Genomic DNA, 16,788 nt, shown 5'->3' with positions numbered 1-16,788 from the left:
CTCCAGTTAAGTGCTGTTTGTTCACTCCTATGGTGCTCTTCTCTTACCGGTAGCTAATGTCAGGGAATACAGGGAAGCTTAACCAGTATGTGGGAGCAAAGAGAGCTTTTAATGAGTTGCAGTTCTCACTTGTTTCTCAAGCCTGCATCACTGTGTTCTTTAAGCTGCTCAGTCAATTTTTTTGTGTGATATGCAAGAGTAACAGAATTAGAGAGCTGCTGTGCCTGGCTGCTGGTAGTGTTGTCTCTGAATTGGGAAGTTGCTGAATCTCACTGCTTCAGAAACATTCAGGTCTCTTGAACTCTGAACAACAGTTTGGACAGTCACAGAATCACAGAATTTCTAGGTTGGAAGAGACCTTTAAGATCATCGAGTCCAACCCATGTTCTAAACCTCAGCTAGATCATGGCACCAAGTGCCACATCCAGTCTTTTTTTATACACATCGAGGGATGGTGACTCCACCACCTCCCTGGGTAGATGGTTCCAGTATTTGACCACTCTTTCTGTGGAAAACTTCCTCCTTAATTCTAGCCTGTATCTCCCTTGGCACAGCTTGAGACTGTGTCCTCTTGTTCTGTCTCTTGTTGCCCGGAGAAAGAGACCAGCTCACCACAGTCACCCTTCAGGAAGTTGAAGAGAGTGATAAGGTCACCTCTGAGTCTCCTTTTCTCCAGGCTAAACAACCCCAGCTCCCTTTCATTCTGAAAGCTGTCTGTAGTTACAAAAATCATTCTGGCATCTGTTTTATAGTTTATTTCTAAAGGTTAACCCTTATATCTACTCAGTGTCGAAAAAGCCAGGCTTCTGAAACAAGGGTGTAGCTCTGTAGTTGCCAAGGAAATGGCGTTGAGAAGAAGATGACTTTTTCAGTAGTGTAATGGCAGCTCTGAATTGTATAATCTCAGTACTCATTTTAGCAGTTCACTTGATTTGTTTGCTGGATTTATTTACTTGTGAGGAAGATGTAGACTTCTCCTGAGAGTGAGTGTTGAAGTGTTATAAAACAGAATTGTTGCTAGAATTGTATGATTATAAACTCTATTACTTAAATATAGCACTGCAATGCTAGTCTGCAGTCTGTGTTCCAACAGGAGTAGTGAAATCATGCATAGAATCATATTCCTCACTATAATTGAGTACATGTATGCCACCTTCACCTCTTGACTGCATTTGTACCCCTGGAATAATTTTTCTTCTTTCCCTCTCACATGGGCTATGGTTTCTAACTTCCATGTTAAAAAATGCTCATTTTGCCTGACAGTATTTTCTAAAACAGAGGCTTAATGATTTTAAATATCTCCTCCTTATGACTTTTTTCTCTGTGGGGGGCAGGGGTATCTAGCACCTGCAGTAGCATGTATGATGGTCTCTGTGGTGCCATCTGTATTATCTGCAGGTTTTTGAGTGTTGAAGTCTATAAACTGGGAATTTGGAGGTTACAGCCCAAGATACCACCTGAGCCTAGGTCATAGTATGTCACAAGGGGTTGGGATCCCATAGTGAGCTTCAGAGTAGAAAACAAATCTATTTTTTGTTATACAAGAGCATATAACTTTCTGTAAAGTATCTGACTGCTTCCAAAATATGAACTGTTATGTTTATGAAAGTCTTGAAAATAGCCTGCTTCCCACAGTTAAGATCAGCATCTTTCTGGCTCAGTGACAGAAGTCCTTACTCTTATAGAGCCCCTATGGACCTGTTCATATTACTGGCACATCTGCAGTATAGTTATTTTTACCTTTTTTCCCCCCTTAAATATTTTATTTGTTTGGTTTTTTTAGCAGTGACTGTCTGAGCACCTAGACTGGGTAGGAATTGCTGTCAAATTTCAGTATGACATAGTTTACTGTCAGATGTGATTTTTCAAGGTGGTAGATCTGAAAAATATTGCTGCAGAGAGGATTCCAGTTGCTTTAGAATCTTGATCTTGTCAGCTGCAGATCAGATGAGGACTTCCTTAATAAGCCATGCTTAGTGCTGTCAGAAAGCTGGGAAAGAGGGGACAGGTTAAATTCCTTCTTGGATTCTTAGAATGCAACAGCACAACACCCTTTATGTTGTGAAATCATTCATTTCCATTCTATGCTCTGTATCATTCCATAATATGTAATTATGTGAACTTTGAACTTGTAGGTCTGCCTTTTGTTTTGAAATTGTTTAAAAATCTATATTTGTTAATAGAGTGACTGGGATGAGTTTAATGTTGGAAAACAGCAAGAATAAACTAGTTCAGACTGCTGTTGTGTACTTCTGGAGGAGTACAGCGGAGATGTTTGAATTACTGGCTTCTCCACAAAGTAGCGTGGGGTAGACTATCAGGCTTTCCAGTTATATTAATGAAGAGGGATCTGATATTTTTGTTCCCTTTTGCATAGGTTGTTCCAACAATCCTGGAGAAATTCAAAGAGAAGAAGCCCCAGGTAGTGCAGGCACTGCAGGAGGCCATTGATGCAATCTTTCTTACAGTAAGTAAGAGTGAACATTTCCCCACTGTCTGAGAATTGGTCTTGAACTTTGATTTGCTTTTCTCTTTACTGAAATATTAACTTTTTTATTCAACACTGTAGACCACATTGCAGAACATAAGTGAAGATATTTTGGCAGTCATGGACAACAAAAACCCAACAATTAAGCAACAAACATCCCTTTTCATTGCAAGAAGCTTCCGACACTGCACACCTTCTACTCTGCCAAAAAGCCTGTTAAAACCTTTCTGTGCTGCACTTCTCAAGGTAAAGCAGAAGGAATTGATACTTCTCTGGCATTGACTTGAGCACTGTTGTTGTGAAGCTTTAGATTGTTTGGGGAGAAAGACCTGAAAGTAGTGCAGAGACCAAAAAGTTCTTGTGTGCTATGTAGCCCTCAGAGTCAGTTTTGGCTGATGTCCAACTTGAAGGTGACTGTCATTCAGGGGAACAATTTGGTTTCCTTTATCTTTGCTTTTTTGAAGCTGTAGACTCACTAAGTTTGTAGTAGATTAGGACAGTGATTTACAGCTATTATCCCAGACACTGTCACTTGCATCTTGGACACATCTCTAAGTTTTTGTTGGAATGCTGTTGTTTCCTATGAATAAAAGAACAACCATCGTTGAGTCATACACAGCAGTGGCACTAGAACATTTATCAATGTAAATGATAATGATGTATACTTTTTTCTTATTGCAAACAGCCCTTTCCTTGGTATAGGCAATATCCTTGGCTTTAAAAATAGAGATTATGACAAGATTACAGAACTTTAAACTCTTTATGAACTTTCATGATGTTTAAAGCATGAATGTTCAACTTCTTCTTGTGGAAAAAAAAACAAAGATGAGAAAATGGCTATATCTGAGAAAAAGTAGACTTGGTCAATACATAGGAAAACAGAAGTATAAAACAACCTTTTTCTTTCTGCAGTGGAATGTCAAGGATTGCTCTGTAGTAGATTTAGATTCTAAATAACGCAAGGGGATTTGTATAGAATATGTTCAGACATGAGCCACAAGTCACATGACATAAATTGTCTTTCTCTGTAGCATATCAATGATTCTGCACCTGAAGTAAGAGATGCTGGGTTTGAAGCATTAGGCACTGCCTTGAAAGTAGCTGGAGAGAAAGCTGTGAATCCATTTCTAGCAGATGTGGACAAACTAAAGCTTGATCGGGTGAGTATTGTTATAAATGTTGTAAAAAAGGCTCCATTTATCCATTTAAGATGCATCTTAGGCTAGAGAAGGTGAACGATGATGCTTTAGCCTAGTTAATTTCAGCACAGATTTTTGAATATGTATTTTTTACTTAAGTATTACTGATGTTGCAGGGAATCTGAAAATCTCTTGATTCTTACATAAAGTATGGCTGTACTATCTGTGAGGTGGGTTGTGAGATTTAGTTGTGGTTTTGGTTGGTGGTAATATGGAGGGAGTTTTTTAACACTTCATTGTCTGAAACAAGCTTTTAGGTCACAACCATAATTTTGTATTACTAGATAGGATTTGGTATTAAAGACTTACTTCCCAACAGCAAAGTTGTTATACTTTTGCATAAGCTGGCAGGTATGTTGACTGAATGAAGACTTTATAATTTGAGGTACTCAGACTTAATCTTCGAGCAATCTATGAGTATCCCTAGGATGTCAATGTTTTCTTAATATATAAATGCACTTCATTTTGAACTAGGAGAATTATTTTGGCAATACAGTGATGGTTGATGCCAGTGACTGGTTAACCTTATTATTGAAGGAACACCAGATAACAAAGTCTTGGAAAGCAAACAACCTAAACTCTTCACATTTTTTCCTTGGTAGTCAGGTTTGAGCCACTGCTGGTAAAAGGACACTGTGCATCCAATTGTGGTAGTTAAATTGCTTCTTTCTACCCTCACCTTTTTTTTCCCCTCTGCTTGGCAGATTAAAGAGTGTGCTGAAAAGGTAGAATTGGTTTATGGGAAAAAAGCAGGAGGAGCAGCTGAGAAAAAAGAAGGCAAGCCTATTACTGGAAAGACCACTGCTCTTCCAGGACCTGCAGGAGATAAAGAAACAAAAGATGCAGCAACCAAACCAGGACCACTGAAAAAAGCATCTGCAGCAAAGGTGAGAGGCTGTCTGACAATCAGCTGTCTGCGATTGCATCAAATAGTTACTTACTGCAGATCAAAGGTGGCCTGTTGAACATATGCCTCCACTGAGCTATCACTGTCCTTTTGCAGGAGTAGGTGAGCCTAACAGCAAAAGGAATCTGTGACTTTCTGGGAATGTAATAAAATCTCAGTTTTTAATGATACAAACTGTCTTGTCACTTATGTCTTAATACCAGATTTTGATTTTGAAATAGTGATAAAAGACTGGAGACATGCAGAGAAGCCTCAGGTGTTGTAACATTGATGTGCTCTGTGATATAATACTTGGCTGAAGTCAACATTTATTGGAACTAGGGAGGTTACTAATTAAGTATCGGGTATTTTTTCAGCATAGTTTTTAGTTTGTTCCTTTGTATATTCTGAAGTAATTTGAACTATTAGCCTGTATTTCTTTAATATTATTCTTTGGATTTTAAAAATTTATTGCAGTAGATGGTCTTTGTAACATGCTACTTAGTTCTTCAGGTGGGATACCTGTAAGTCAATCGAAGAATAGATAAAATTTTGAAATCTATTGGTACTCAGATAACCTGAGAAAGAGACACCAGTCACAAGTTTAGTATCTAACCAGTATCCATAGGAAAATATACAGATTAAGTAATTATTTCCCGAACTTTCACAAATACATCATTCCTTTCTTTCTCATCTTCCATTGTCCTGTTATATTTTGTAAAACCTGTAGTCTAAAAGCAATGTATAATTAAATAAGCTCTAATTTATCTCTGCCTGCAGTTCTTATGCTATCAGAGATACTCATTTTTCTGACATTAGAATACAGAAGTGTAGTATAGGATAGACAAGCAGTTCTTTTGATATGTGAGCTAGAGACCTATTTGATCTTGGCTAACTTGTCCATTTACTTTCTAGGCTGGGGCCCCACCGAAGAAAGGCAAACCAGCTACAGCTGCAGGTACAGGAGGTGCTGGGCCTAAAGGCAAGAAGGGTCCTGAGACCAAAGAAATCTTTGAGTCGGAGCTCTCTGTGAGTATTCTGCTATTCTCTAAAATACAAAGTCCTCTGTAAGCAAAGATTGCAGCTTTGGTTAGTCAGTTCTTCAGGTACTACAAAGTTTTTCATGGAGGTTGTTCGTTTTTGTTAGGAGAAGGGAAAGCAGTATGTATAAATTGGTAACTGGTGAAATGGGACTTTGGTAAATACACCTGTTCTTCAGGCTGTTGTTGGCACCAGGCCATTTAAGACAGTAAGCAATAAATCATGCTTATACCCATATAACAGGGTATATTTTTGTCCCTGAAGTAGGAAGAAATTTAAAAAACAGTGATACTTCATATGTAATTTAGGACACATGATTTGCTGAAGGAGTCTGGTATTAAAAGCCTGAGAATGCGTTATTCTGGAGTTTACATTGAAATCTGAAGTGAAATAAAGTAATAATTAAATGAACTAATATGTTTGTGCTGTTCATAGGAAGTTGCATTTCAAAAAACTTACTGAATTCTGCATGTTAGCTGACCATCTTCTACCTACTTACCTGAGTTTACCTGGTTCCCAACCAAGAATCTGTGGCTCAAACAGTAAAAAAAGCTATTAAAGCTTTGCTAGGTGTATCTGCAGGTTTTTTGGACTGTCCGTCCAAACCATAGTTATATTTGGAGTGTTGCCTACAGTGAATAATTTCCATTGTGTATCCAGCTTATATTGTTAGTTATACAGTAGAAAATGAGAAGACAGTTTCTGAAGGCGATGCAGACACCTGTGAAACAAGGAAAGTTTTTATCACTAAATAACTTTTATTTTCTGTTTTGCTAAAATGGAGACAAGACCTGTCTGCACTCATCAACTTCTGAGTTGTTGTCATCAGTGTTTATTCAGACTTGATCCAAAATTACCTTGCAAATTTTAGGTTACCTCTGCTTGATTCTTTAAGCAGATAGTTGGTATTCAAGATTATTTTTGACTGCCTGCACAGTTTCTCATACTTTCCAGAGATTACTTTTCTGTTGCAGTGCAATTTTAGCAGCTTTCTAAACCCATAAGACCCCCTAAACCACAATCCATACTAAAATCTTTCAATCTACAACAGAACCCTTTTCCTGTTTTGTAAATGCACCACAGTCCAAGGGTCAGTCCAGTATATTACCTGTCCTTAAGGTTGCTGCCCTCCTCTGAAGGGATCCAGTGGAGTGTTAACCTTGTTCTGATCTGGCTGCAGATAGAAGTATGTGAAGAGAAAGCTGCTGCTGTCCTTCCAGCTTCTTGTATCCAGCAGTTGGACAGTGGTAACTGGAAAGAGAGGCTTGCCTGCATGGAGGAGTTTCAGAAGGTATGTTTGGAACAGTTGATAAGACAGGCAGTAGGGAAAAAGAAAATAAGTAATAATTTCTTCCGCTCTCTAGGCCTGATAAGTCTCCTGAAATACTTACTAGTAGTAGTTGTATGTCAGCACTTCAGATGGATCAAGTATTAAACAATACTTGAAAAAGCCAAATGGCTTATATACTTTAAATTCCCTGACAGTGGTGGAGTAAGTATTTTACCTTAATGTAGACAGTTGTACTTTTGTCAAAAATAGTTGTATTTTGATTGAGGATACTTAGAGGTATTTTTAAAACTCCCAAGTCATTGTAAAGTTTGGTCTCAAAGGTAGCTAGATTTAAACAAAAGGTTTTGCAACAGCTAAGCCAGATCTATTGCAAAGAAGTTCCTGCTGTTTGTGTGTTAGGCAGCAATTGATTATAATCAACTATTTGCCAGTTGAAATTTTTATGTTTAGAGGCTTATACAGTACTAGCAGTCTTCACAGCTAGTGAAAGTGCTTCATGTAGTCACAGACGAAAAAAAGCTTCAACTGTAGATGTACAAGTAGTTCATACCATGACACCAGTACAGTAATGACTGAGCTTTTAGTATTTTAGTGGGAAAAGTGACGAACTTCAGTTGGGAAGTGGTGACTGGCTGCATTGAAATGCTGCTGCAGAAGCCTGCTTTATTAAAATGTTGCCATTTCAATTGAATCATTAACAGCTGAACTCCAGTAATTTAGATTGTATTCAGGATTATTCTCTGCTGTGTAGTCAACATTCCAACATGAAACCTGCATAATATACTTCATCTTAATAACAAAAGCAGCTTTTTGAGGGGCAGGTAGGCTGTTCCTAGATTTTGTTTGTTTGTTTTTAAATAAGTGTTAAATTCCTAGGTTGGAATGGCCAATAGTGATTGTTAAGGATATTTGTTAAAGAACATTAAAGGAGTAGTGATGTGAATCTGTAGGTTAAATGTTGGTTCAGTACCTTAGACTCCTTGTAAAAATTGCTCTTCAGGTAAATTATTATGCTGAGACTTTCTCTAATTTAATTCAGTATTAAGAAAATACTTCAAGGACAGTTAAGAACTTCTGTTTGAGTTTTGTATAATTTGTGACCCACTGGTTAACTTAATGTTTATCTTTTAGGCTGTTGAGCTTATGGAAAGAAGTGAAATGCCTTGCCAAGCCCTAGTAAGAATGCTGGCCAAGAAGCCTGGTTGGAAGGAAACAAATTTTCAGGTAATGTATTATCCTTGAGTAAGTAAATAGTCCATTTTTGTTAATGTAAAGCAGTTTCCAGCTAAAAGGCTGTAAGTGTATATGTCACTGTGGCCACGGTTCTGTCTGTAATCAGTGAGTAAATAAACTCTCAAATTGGATTTTATTTCTGTTGAGAGTTGAGACTCTAGATGTCATCTAACGTATCTAAAGGTTGTCTTTAGATGTGTATGTATACATGTGCATATATATAAGCATGTGTGTGTATATAAGTTCTAAAAGTAGATAATGGCAGCCCAGTATTAATGGTTGTGTGTATATATATGATAGTTTGTATTTGTGTGTGTACACAGTTTTTGTGTATAGTCACACAAAACACCTGTGTGTGTACAAAATAGCTGTGTGAATAAATACTTCTAGATATTCAAATGTGTATGTATATGCAAATACAAATTTTGCCCATATGTTAGTATTTACCCACATACAATTCTTATATGTATCTATAGATATATAGAATGAGAAAAATTAGTCTAAAATACACAAACACATGAGTACCTTTCTTGCTGTTTTGGACATTGCAGGTGATGCAGATGAAACTGCATATAGTTGCATTAATTGCACAGAAAGGAAACTTCTCCAAAACTTCAGCACAGGTTGTGCTGGATGGTCTTGTAGATAAGGTTGGTGATGTGAAATGTGGAACTAATGCAAAAGAGGCCATGACAGCAATAGCAGAAGCGTGTCAGTTGCCATGGACTGCTGAGCAGGTGAGTGAGCAACAAAGGTATTCTTTCAGTAAATAAAATCTGAAATAATATGTAGGGTGTCCTTTCAGTCTGAGGAGTAAATCCCAAATCTTTGATTTTTCTCTGTTGCATGAAAGATGATCTCTTTGCTCTCAAGATGCTTCCTGAGGCAGAAGTTAAATATATATTCCTCTAAAGCTGAAAATAGAATCATAGGATGGCTTGAGTTGGAAGGGGCCTCAAAGACCATCTAGGTCCTCCCCCTACACCCTAGGCAGCGGTACCTTCTACTAGACCAAAGCCCCATCCATCCTGGCCTTGAACATTTCCAGGGGTGGGACAGCCACAACTCCTCTTTCAGTTCAGACCCTTTCTTCGTTGTCCAACCGCTGTATGCGCTTTTCAAACGTTTTCTTGGAGGCCTCCTTCAAGTACTAAAGAGCCACAAGAAGATTACCCTAGAACCTTACCCAGGCTGAAAAATTCCAATTCTGTCAGCCTTCCCTCATAGGTGAGGTGCTCCATCCTTTAAATCATGGTGGCCCTGCTCTGTACTCATTCAAACAGATCCATGTCCTTCCTGTGCTGAATGCCCCAGAACTGGATGCAGCACTGCTGGTAAGGTCTCACAAGACCAGAGCAGAGGGAATCCCCTGAGAATCCCCTCCCTCCCCCTGCTGGCCACAGTGCTTTTGGTGCAGCCCAGAACACAGTTGGCTTTCTGGGCTGTGAGTGCACATTGCTGGGTCGTGTCCTGCCTCCTTGGAGGGGCTGGATGCTCTCTCTCCACTCATCCTCCAGCCTGTGTTGATACCGGGAGTGGCCCTGACCCAGGTGCAACACCTTGGCTTGTTGAATCTCCTCGGGTTTCCATGGGCTCACTTCTCAAGCTTGTCCAGGTCTCTCTAGGTGGCCTCCTGTCCTTCAGGTGTGTTAACTCCACCACTCAGCTTGGCCATCCCAAACTTGCCCTCAGGAAGCCCTCAAACCTTTTGTCTGTCATTTATGATGTTAAATGGCACTGGTCCTAATATGGATCCCTGAGGGGTGCTGCCTGCCATTAATGTCCATCAGGACTCTGAGCCATTAACCACTACCCTGTGGATGTGATCATTCCACCAGTTCCTTACCCACAAAAGTCCACCCATGAAATCATGGCTCTGCAATTTAGAGAGAAGGATGTTGTTGGGGACCTTGTCAAAGGCTTAACTGAAGTCCAGCTATATAGTATTTGTAACTGCACTGATGTAAGTGCTCTATCAAAAAAGGCCATGGGGTTGGTCAGGGAGGACTTGCCCTTGGTGAAGCTGCGCTGGCTGTCTCAATCACCTCCCTGTCCTCCATGTGATTCAGCACAGCTTCTAGAAGGATGTCTTCTATGATCTTCTGAGGCACAGTAATAATGAATAATTATCTAATGCTTTTTTTAAAAAGCAGGTACTAATCTGTAATAAAGGTGTCTCTGGCTGCCTCTAAGTACTTCAAGAACTTCTGGTTCTCTTCAGTTCCAGTTCTATCCTGCTATAGTGACACAGTTGCTTTTTCTGTTACCTCAGCTTTTTCTGTTCACTTGCCCTGTGTTTTTTGCAGGTGTCTTCACTTACTTATTACAGTGCTTTGTCACCTGGTTTGCCAGTGAAAGTTTACACTTAACTCTCTTCTTTTCCAGGTTGTGGCTATGGCTTTCTCTCAGAAGAATCCTAAAAACCAGTCAGAAACTTTGAACTGGCTTTCAAATGCAATTAAAGAGTTTGGCTTTTCTGGGTAAGTCTTTTATGTAAATTGCTAAGAGGAACTTGAATGAAAATGTTTCTAATCTGGAACTAAGGTTCTGTTCATCTGAACTCTAGTTCTTAAGCTCTGATGTTAGCCATGTTCTTCTAGCTTTTAAGTATATAAGTAAGTATCTAGTATGATAGGATGTGATTACACTACTAGCTACTTTACTCATCACTTGATCTTCTCTGAGGAGCATTTGTCTTAAGGCACTTACAGGTATGGGGTGGGCACAGAGCTGTGGTATTGCATGCCTGTTACACTCCTGCTTGGATACACCGGCACCCAGGTGGACCACTATACATTTTATAGTGGAAAAGAAAAAAACACAACAACTGAATCTGACAACCTACAGAAGAGTACATAACCAGTACTCTCCAGTTAATCTCCTTGGGAGACATTTTGAGGTTGATTACAGATGAATGAAGTGTAGCCAACAAAAAAGCTGTTATTGTATCTGGCATTGTGAGTGGGAGAAATTATTTCTCCATCAGATCCAGGGATAGCATGCCTTAATTTTTAATCACTAGTCTTTTAACTGAGTGTGGTCAATAGAGTTTAGTTCTGAAGAAAAAAATCTCTAAGCAGGGAAAACTTCAAATATCATTTTATTTGACTACTTGGGCAGTTACTATGCCCGTCTTGAGATATTTTGTGGCTTTTAAATGGATAGTGATGTTGATTAAGTCTGGGAAATAAACTCTTCTTTAGTAAATTCCACCAAAAATATATATTTGCAACATGGAATGTGTATAGATGTGTTACTAGGACAACGGTATTTGAGGCTGCACAGATGATATAGAAGATTCAGGAATTTAAACCTTCCTTTATTTCTCTTGTAAATAGCCTTTTGAAAAATGTGCCTTTTTCTGGGAGATTGATAGTAACTAACAAAATAAAAAAAGATCCACTACAACAGTAATATACCCTCACCTTTATTGTATAGTCATGTTTCAGGTACTTAAAATGTTTCTAGATTCATTCCTCAGTATTTCAGTCCTAGCAGTCATGGGGATTATATTGTTTCCAGCTATAGAAAGTTATATAAGAAACTTTCTTATATAAGAAAGTTTCCAGCTGTGATAATAGTAGGCTTTTGTATAAATTGTTTACTGATTGATTTTCACAGTAGACTGTTCTTTCAGTAGTTATTTAAGCAGCTACTATCTGCACTGGCACTGTACCCGTGATGCTGTTTTATGAGTGGTCATGTCTTCTGCATCTAAGTTAGCTGTGTAAATCTGTCTAGGGGTATCTTTTTTATTTAACATACTGTGATGATTTTGTTTGTTGGTGCCATTTCCTGTGTTGTGTTTTATTTATGGGAGACATCTTCTTTCCACAGATTGAATGTCAAAGCTTTCATCAGTAATGTGAAGACAGCTCTTGCTGCAACCAACCCAGTGAGTAAATTCAGAATCTTAACCCTGAATTATTATCAGACCTTAATTTGAAGACTGAGTGCCTTTTCCTCTTTCTGGCAGGCTGTGAGGACTTCTGCCATTACATTGCTGGGAGTAATGTATCTTTATGTGGGTCCTTCTCTGCGAATGTTTTTTGAAGACGAGAAGCCAGCCCTTCTCTCCCAGATAGATGCAGAATTTGAAAAGGTATGAACTCGAGCTTTCTTGCTACCAAGTGTCATTAAAGCTACTTTGAAACTTCAGTAGCTGGAGTTTGTAGCAATTTTGTGGTCTAACCCTTGGGCCTGTAATTGAACCAGGTTGGTACAACCGTGCACAAAGGCTGCAAATTCATTATGTGTAGCGATTTCAATAGCCATTTTTTTCATTATGAACTTTAAAAGTTCCTGGGTTTGTTTGAATAGTATAATGATCCAGTGCATTCATATCGTACAAGTGGTTTTATTTTTAATGTCAAATGAAAAATTGTAAAATTGTTGTTTCTGATTTTATGTTGCTTGCAGATGCAAGGACAGACAGCACCAGCTCCAACTCGTGGCATTTCCAGGCACAGCGTGGTAGGTGGGGATGATGGTGAAGAAGAAGAACAGGAGGAGGTTGGGAATGATGTTGTGGATCTCTTGCCAAGAACAGATATTGGGTAGGTTTGTATTCTAGCACCTGAAGATACACTGCCACTGCAATTCAAAACTTTGCATTTATAACTCCTTTCTAAGGAGAAATCTATGATGTTAAAGCACTCAAATACTAATAGAGCTATCACTAAGTAAATGGGCACTTTCCCTGTTCTTCTCTTGCAGTGATAAGATCACAGCAGAGCTAGTGTCTAAGATTGGGGATAAAAATTGGAAGATCAGAAAGGAAGGCCTAGATGAAGTGACAAGCATAATAAATGAAGCAAAGTTCATACAGCCAAACATAGGAGAACTTCCAGCTGCTCTGAAAGGTCGTCTCAATGACTCCAATAAAATCTTGGTATGTTTTTCAAAGTCCTGTTTCAGTTGTTTCCAGCTTAAATCTTAAGGTAGTCATTATTTCTGAACCTTGATTATTTCTATGTCGTCTCTTTCAATGTCATTAGATCAACAGTTGGAAAAGAGTGAACTGTGTGTTTCCAAATCATATCTTTCCCTATTTTAATAAATATTTGCCTTTTTTCATTTAAAAATGCTTCAAAAGAAAGGAAAAACTGCCTTTACTCTGAATGTAATAAAAGGAAATCTTAAAAGAATTTGACTAATTGCTTCATTTGTGAAGCAAAAGTGAATTGTCCCTTGTTTGAAAATATTTTTACTTGAAATTTAATTTGTTCAGAATATGGGAGTATTTCTTGTTTTTTGATGTGATGAATTTGAAGGCTGGAATAGGTTTCATTGAGCAGGCATTCTAAAGTAAAAGCTTAATATATAGCAGTATTTCTTTTCCATGTGTAACTGGAAATTTTTGCACAAATGCTTGTAATACTGTTTTATTTAAAACCTTTTTTTTTCCTTATGTGCAGGTGCAACAAACACTGAGCATTCTTCAGCAACTAGCAACAGCAATGGGCCCCAATATCAAACAGTATGTGAAAAATTTGGGGATTCCTGTCATTACAGTCCTAGGAGATAGTAAGGTAGGACAGATGTCAAGATCTCTTTGCTTTTTGTGTATCTAAGCTATGCCTGAAAGGTGGTTGGTAGTTAAAACTTACCAATTTTTTGGTAAAAAAAGTTCTTGCCTGAATGACAATTTAATATTCAAGTATAAATACACGCCTGAATGTATATTCAGATGTATTTCCTCCTTGTAACTAAACCCAGTGAAACAATCTGGCTTTTAATTTAATGTGGTAACTATATGCATATTTCTGCTGCTGAAAGTACTGCATTTTAGACACTGAACAAGATTTGCTTGTAAAGTTTATTGTAGAATTTTTAGTGTATTACTGGATTACACTATACATTGTTGTTGTCTTTGCCACTGTGTAGAGGCCCTTGGAACTGTAGGTAGACAAAGGACATTCACAACTCACACTGAAGCTTGTGTAAATAACATCAGTGTTGAGTTTGACAGGATACTGTGTCAAAATAAAGCTTAGGTCCCTGGGAAAGTGCTATTTGAAGCAATGGGTAAAAAGGCTTGGGAGGGTGCCAATATCTTGTGCCAGAAGTCATGGGCAGTTATCAAAGATGGCATACTTCAGTGTCTCTGCTTGGAATATGAGTAGGAAAAAGAGCAGAAGTTGGACCTACCTGTCCCAAACAGAGGAAAGATTTGGACTTGTTCTAGGGCTAGATAAAAATCTCCTGGTTAAAACTGATATCTCTTTTGAAAAGTCTTCAAGATCTGAGATCCTATATGACTGTTAAATTCTTTATACTCACCAATTATCCTGAGGTACCAGCAAGCTCCTTTTGTAGAGTCACAGAACTTTTTAGGTTTGAAGGGAACCCTACAGACCATCTAGTTCCAACCTCCCTGCCATAGGCAGGGACACTTTCCACTAGACCAGGTTGCTCAGAGCCCCAGACTGGAAGGAGAGTTGCAAGTATGTGGTTTAAGGATAAGACCAATTGCGATTAACTTACACTGTTACCAAAATGCATAATACTGATATAACTTGTAAGCACTGTAATGCTGACAGAAAATTGTATGCTCATTTGAACACTCTTACAGTGCTCATTTTTTTAAGTATTATTTTTTACTTCAAGTGCAAGATTTAGCTAGTTTATCCAATTTGTTTTTGAAGTTGAGGATGATCCATTTTGGGTCCTACTTCAGTGTGTTTGTAGTGGACTCACTGAATAATTGAGGAAAGTAATCTGCTTGAAGCATGAGTGAAGACAAGTTAAATTTGGGTGATAGGAACCAAGGCCTTGTCAGAGAGGGTGATGACCATATGTTTATCTGCGGCACATGATTTGTTTGTTTTCCTCAATGAGACAGAAGATGGGAGAAGTTGGTAAAGCAAGAATGCTGACTTCTTGTTTATATATACGCCTGGATGTTACTTCTGCATTTAATATGGTTCATACTTAACTAAAAGAGTCTTCTACATTATTAGCTTTCCTCAGAAATTCAACCTACAGGAGAAGGTCGTATGCATAAAGTCATGTCTAGACTGATAACATTTAAAAGAACCATGGTTGTTAAATATTCCATCTGGCTTCTCTTAACTTCATATAGCTGCTTCAAAAAAGGGTGCTGTTCTAAATTTTGCTTGGAGAAAACAAGATGGAAATTGGTAGGAATTAGAGGGTTCCCTCATTCCTGATTTTGCTCATGTGTATCCTAAATAGAAGTGCCCTAATAGCAGGCTCCATAATCCATTTGTCTTGATTTATGAATGTGCAGCCTATTTAAGTGCTATATAAGTCACTAACGCTATTTTTTAGCTTCTTTAAGAGTTGCTCTCAGAATTGTCATCAATGAATGGTAGCATATAAAAGTAATTTTAGAGATACACTTTCCACCCTCTTTATTAAACTTTTTTTTTTTTTAAGAATTATGGTAGATGGGTATAATGTCTGATTTGGAGATTACTGCAGCTGATAAAATCACTAAAATGAAATTCTTCTGAATCTTAGACTTCTTAAGCTGCAAATAAAAAAAGAGATTTCAAAGCCCGTGGTGTGGAAGCTTTTTGCTTTCATAGGAAGGAAGACTATTGCTTCTTCTGTCGTAATCTTCTGACCCCTCTTTAGGTTTATTCTTTTTAAATCTTGTTCTTGCTGCAGAATAACGTTCGTGCTGCTGCACTGGCAACTGTGAATGCCTGGGCCGAACAAACTGGCATGAAAGAGTGGTTGGAAGGGGAAGACCTGTCAGAAGAGCTCAAAAAGGAAAATCCTTTCCTAAGACAAGAGGTAGGCTTCTGTCAAGTAAACTTCTTATGTGTGTCAAATCAAAATAACCTTATGTGCTATGGACTCTTTATGCAGACTGAAATGACACAATGCTACCATCGTATGGGAAAAGAAGTAGCTGTGTATTTGTTCTGACATAAAATTGTTAAACCTTGAAAGGCTAATAACAAGCTTTCTTCCTGCATAATAGCTGTCATTTAGACTTCAGTGCCTCTAAAATGAAACTTCTATCTTTTTTGATTAGCATTTTAAAAGCTAGTTTGTGGTCCCCTAAATTCACCATGGAACAGAACTGGAGACATTAAAAAGAATGACTGAAATTCTATTCCTTTCAAAGGGAAGAAATAGCCGGCAAAAAGACCAGGCTTCAAGTTTTAAGATAGTTGTGCTAACATGCTGTACTGAAATTAATTTTTGTAATTGCTGATATGAAAATTGATGTCGTTGAAGAGTATTTGTCTGAAAAATGTTTGGGTGGGTTTTCCCTACTTACATTGTAGAATGTAATGGTATGTGAGGGACTACTATTCAGACTCTCATGCCTTGACACAGCACTGTGAACACTTCTTTAAAAGCTTTTATTTTAAAACTTTCTTTCAGCTTCTTGGTTGGTTGGCTGAGAAGTTGCCTGCACTCCGTTCTGTTCCTTCTGACCTACTCTTGTGTGTGCCTCACCTGTACTCCTGCCTTGAAGATCGAAATGGGGATGTGCGCAAAAAGGCACAGGATGCCCTGCCCTTCTTCATGATGCATCTGGGCTTTGAGAAGATGGCAAAAGCCACTGGCAAGCTGAAGGTACTTCTGTTACAAAGATTAGATAATGTGATATTGAATGAGTGAGTGACTGTAAGTCCTATTCACAGTCTCATGACATGCTGTCTTGAGT

At 38.3% G+C, this 16,788-nt stretch overlaps 1 protein-coding gene across 4 annotated transcripts in view; it reads left to right on the top strand.

Moving 5' to 3' along the window:
• Positions 1–16,788, top strand: part of CKAP5 (cytoskeleton associated protein 5) — a 54,520-nt gene that overhangs the window by 18,108 nt on the left and 19,624 nt on the right. For all 4 annotated transcript variants that reach the window (XM_071427460.1, XM_071427459.1, XM_071427457.1 and 1 more), the window contains exons 10-25: positions 2,378–2,467; positions 2,570–2,734; positions 3,520–3,648; positions 4,392–4,574; positions 5,489–5,602; positions 6,795–6,905; positions 8,037–8,129; positions 8,690–8,875; positions 10,524–10,618; positions 11,976–12,033; positions 12,115–12,240; positions 12,558–12,694; positions 12,855–13,029; positions 13,556–13,669; positions 15,774–15,902; positions 16,503–16,697. In XM_071427460.1, coding sequence (XP_071283561.1) covers positions 2,378–2,467; positions 2,570–2,734; positions 3,520–3,648; positions 4,392–4,574; positions 5,489–5,602; positions 6,795–6,905; positions 8,037–8,129; positions 8,690–8,875; positions 10,524–10,618; positions 11,976–12,033; positions 12,115–12,240; positions 12,558–12,694; positions 12,855–13,029; positions 13,556–13,669; positions 15,774–15,902; positions 16,503–16,697 — 2,100 coding nt within the window. The remainder of the gene's footprint in view (positions 1–2,377; positions 2,468–2,569; positions 2,735–3,519; positions 3,649–4,391; positions 4,575–5,488; positions 5,603–6,794; positions 6,906–8,036; positions 8,130–8,689; positions 8,876–10,523; positions 10,619–11,975; positions 12,034–12,114; positions 12,241–12,557; positions 12,695–12,854; positions 13,030–13,555; positions 13,670–15,773; positions 15,903–16,502; positions 16,698–16,788) is intronic.

This window comes from Agelaius tricolor, unplaced genomic scaffold (genome assembly GCF_023055355.1).
Source record: "Agelaius tricolor isolate 1412-34295 unplaced genomic scaffold, bAgeTri1.0.p SCAF_5, whole genome shotgun sequence".
NCBI classification, from domain to species: domain Eukaryota; kingdom Metazoa; phylum Chordata; class Aves; order Passeriformes; family Icteridae; genus Agelaius; species Agelaius tricolor.
Note: the sequence above shows the minus strand (reverse complement) of the source record. Positions and strands in the feature narration are given on the sequence as shown.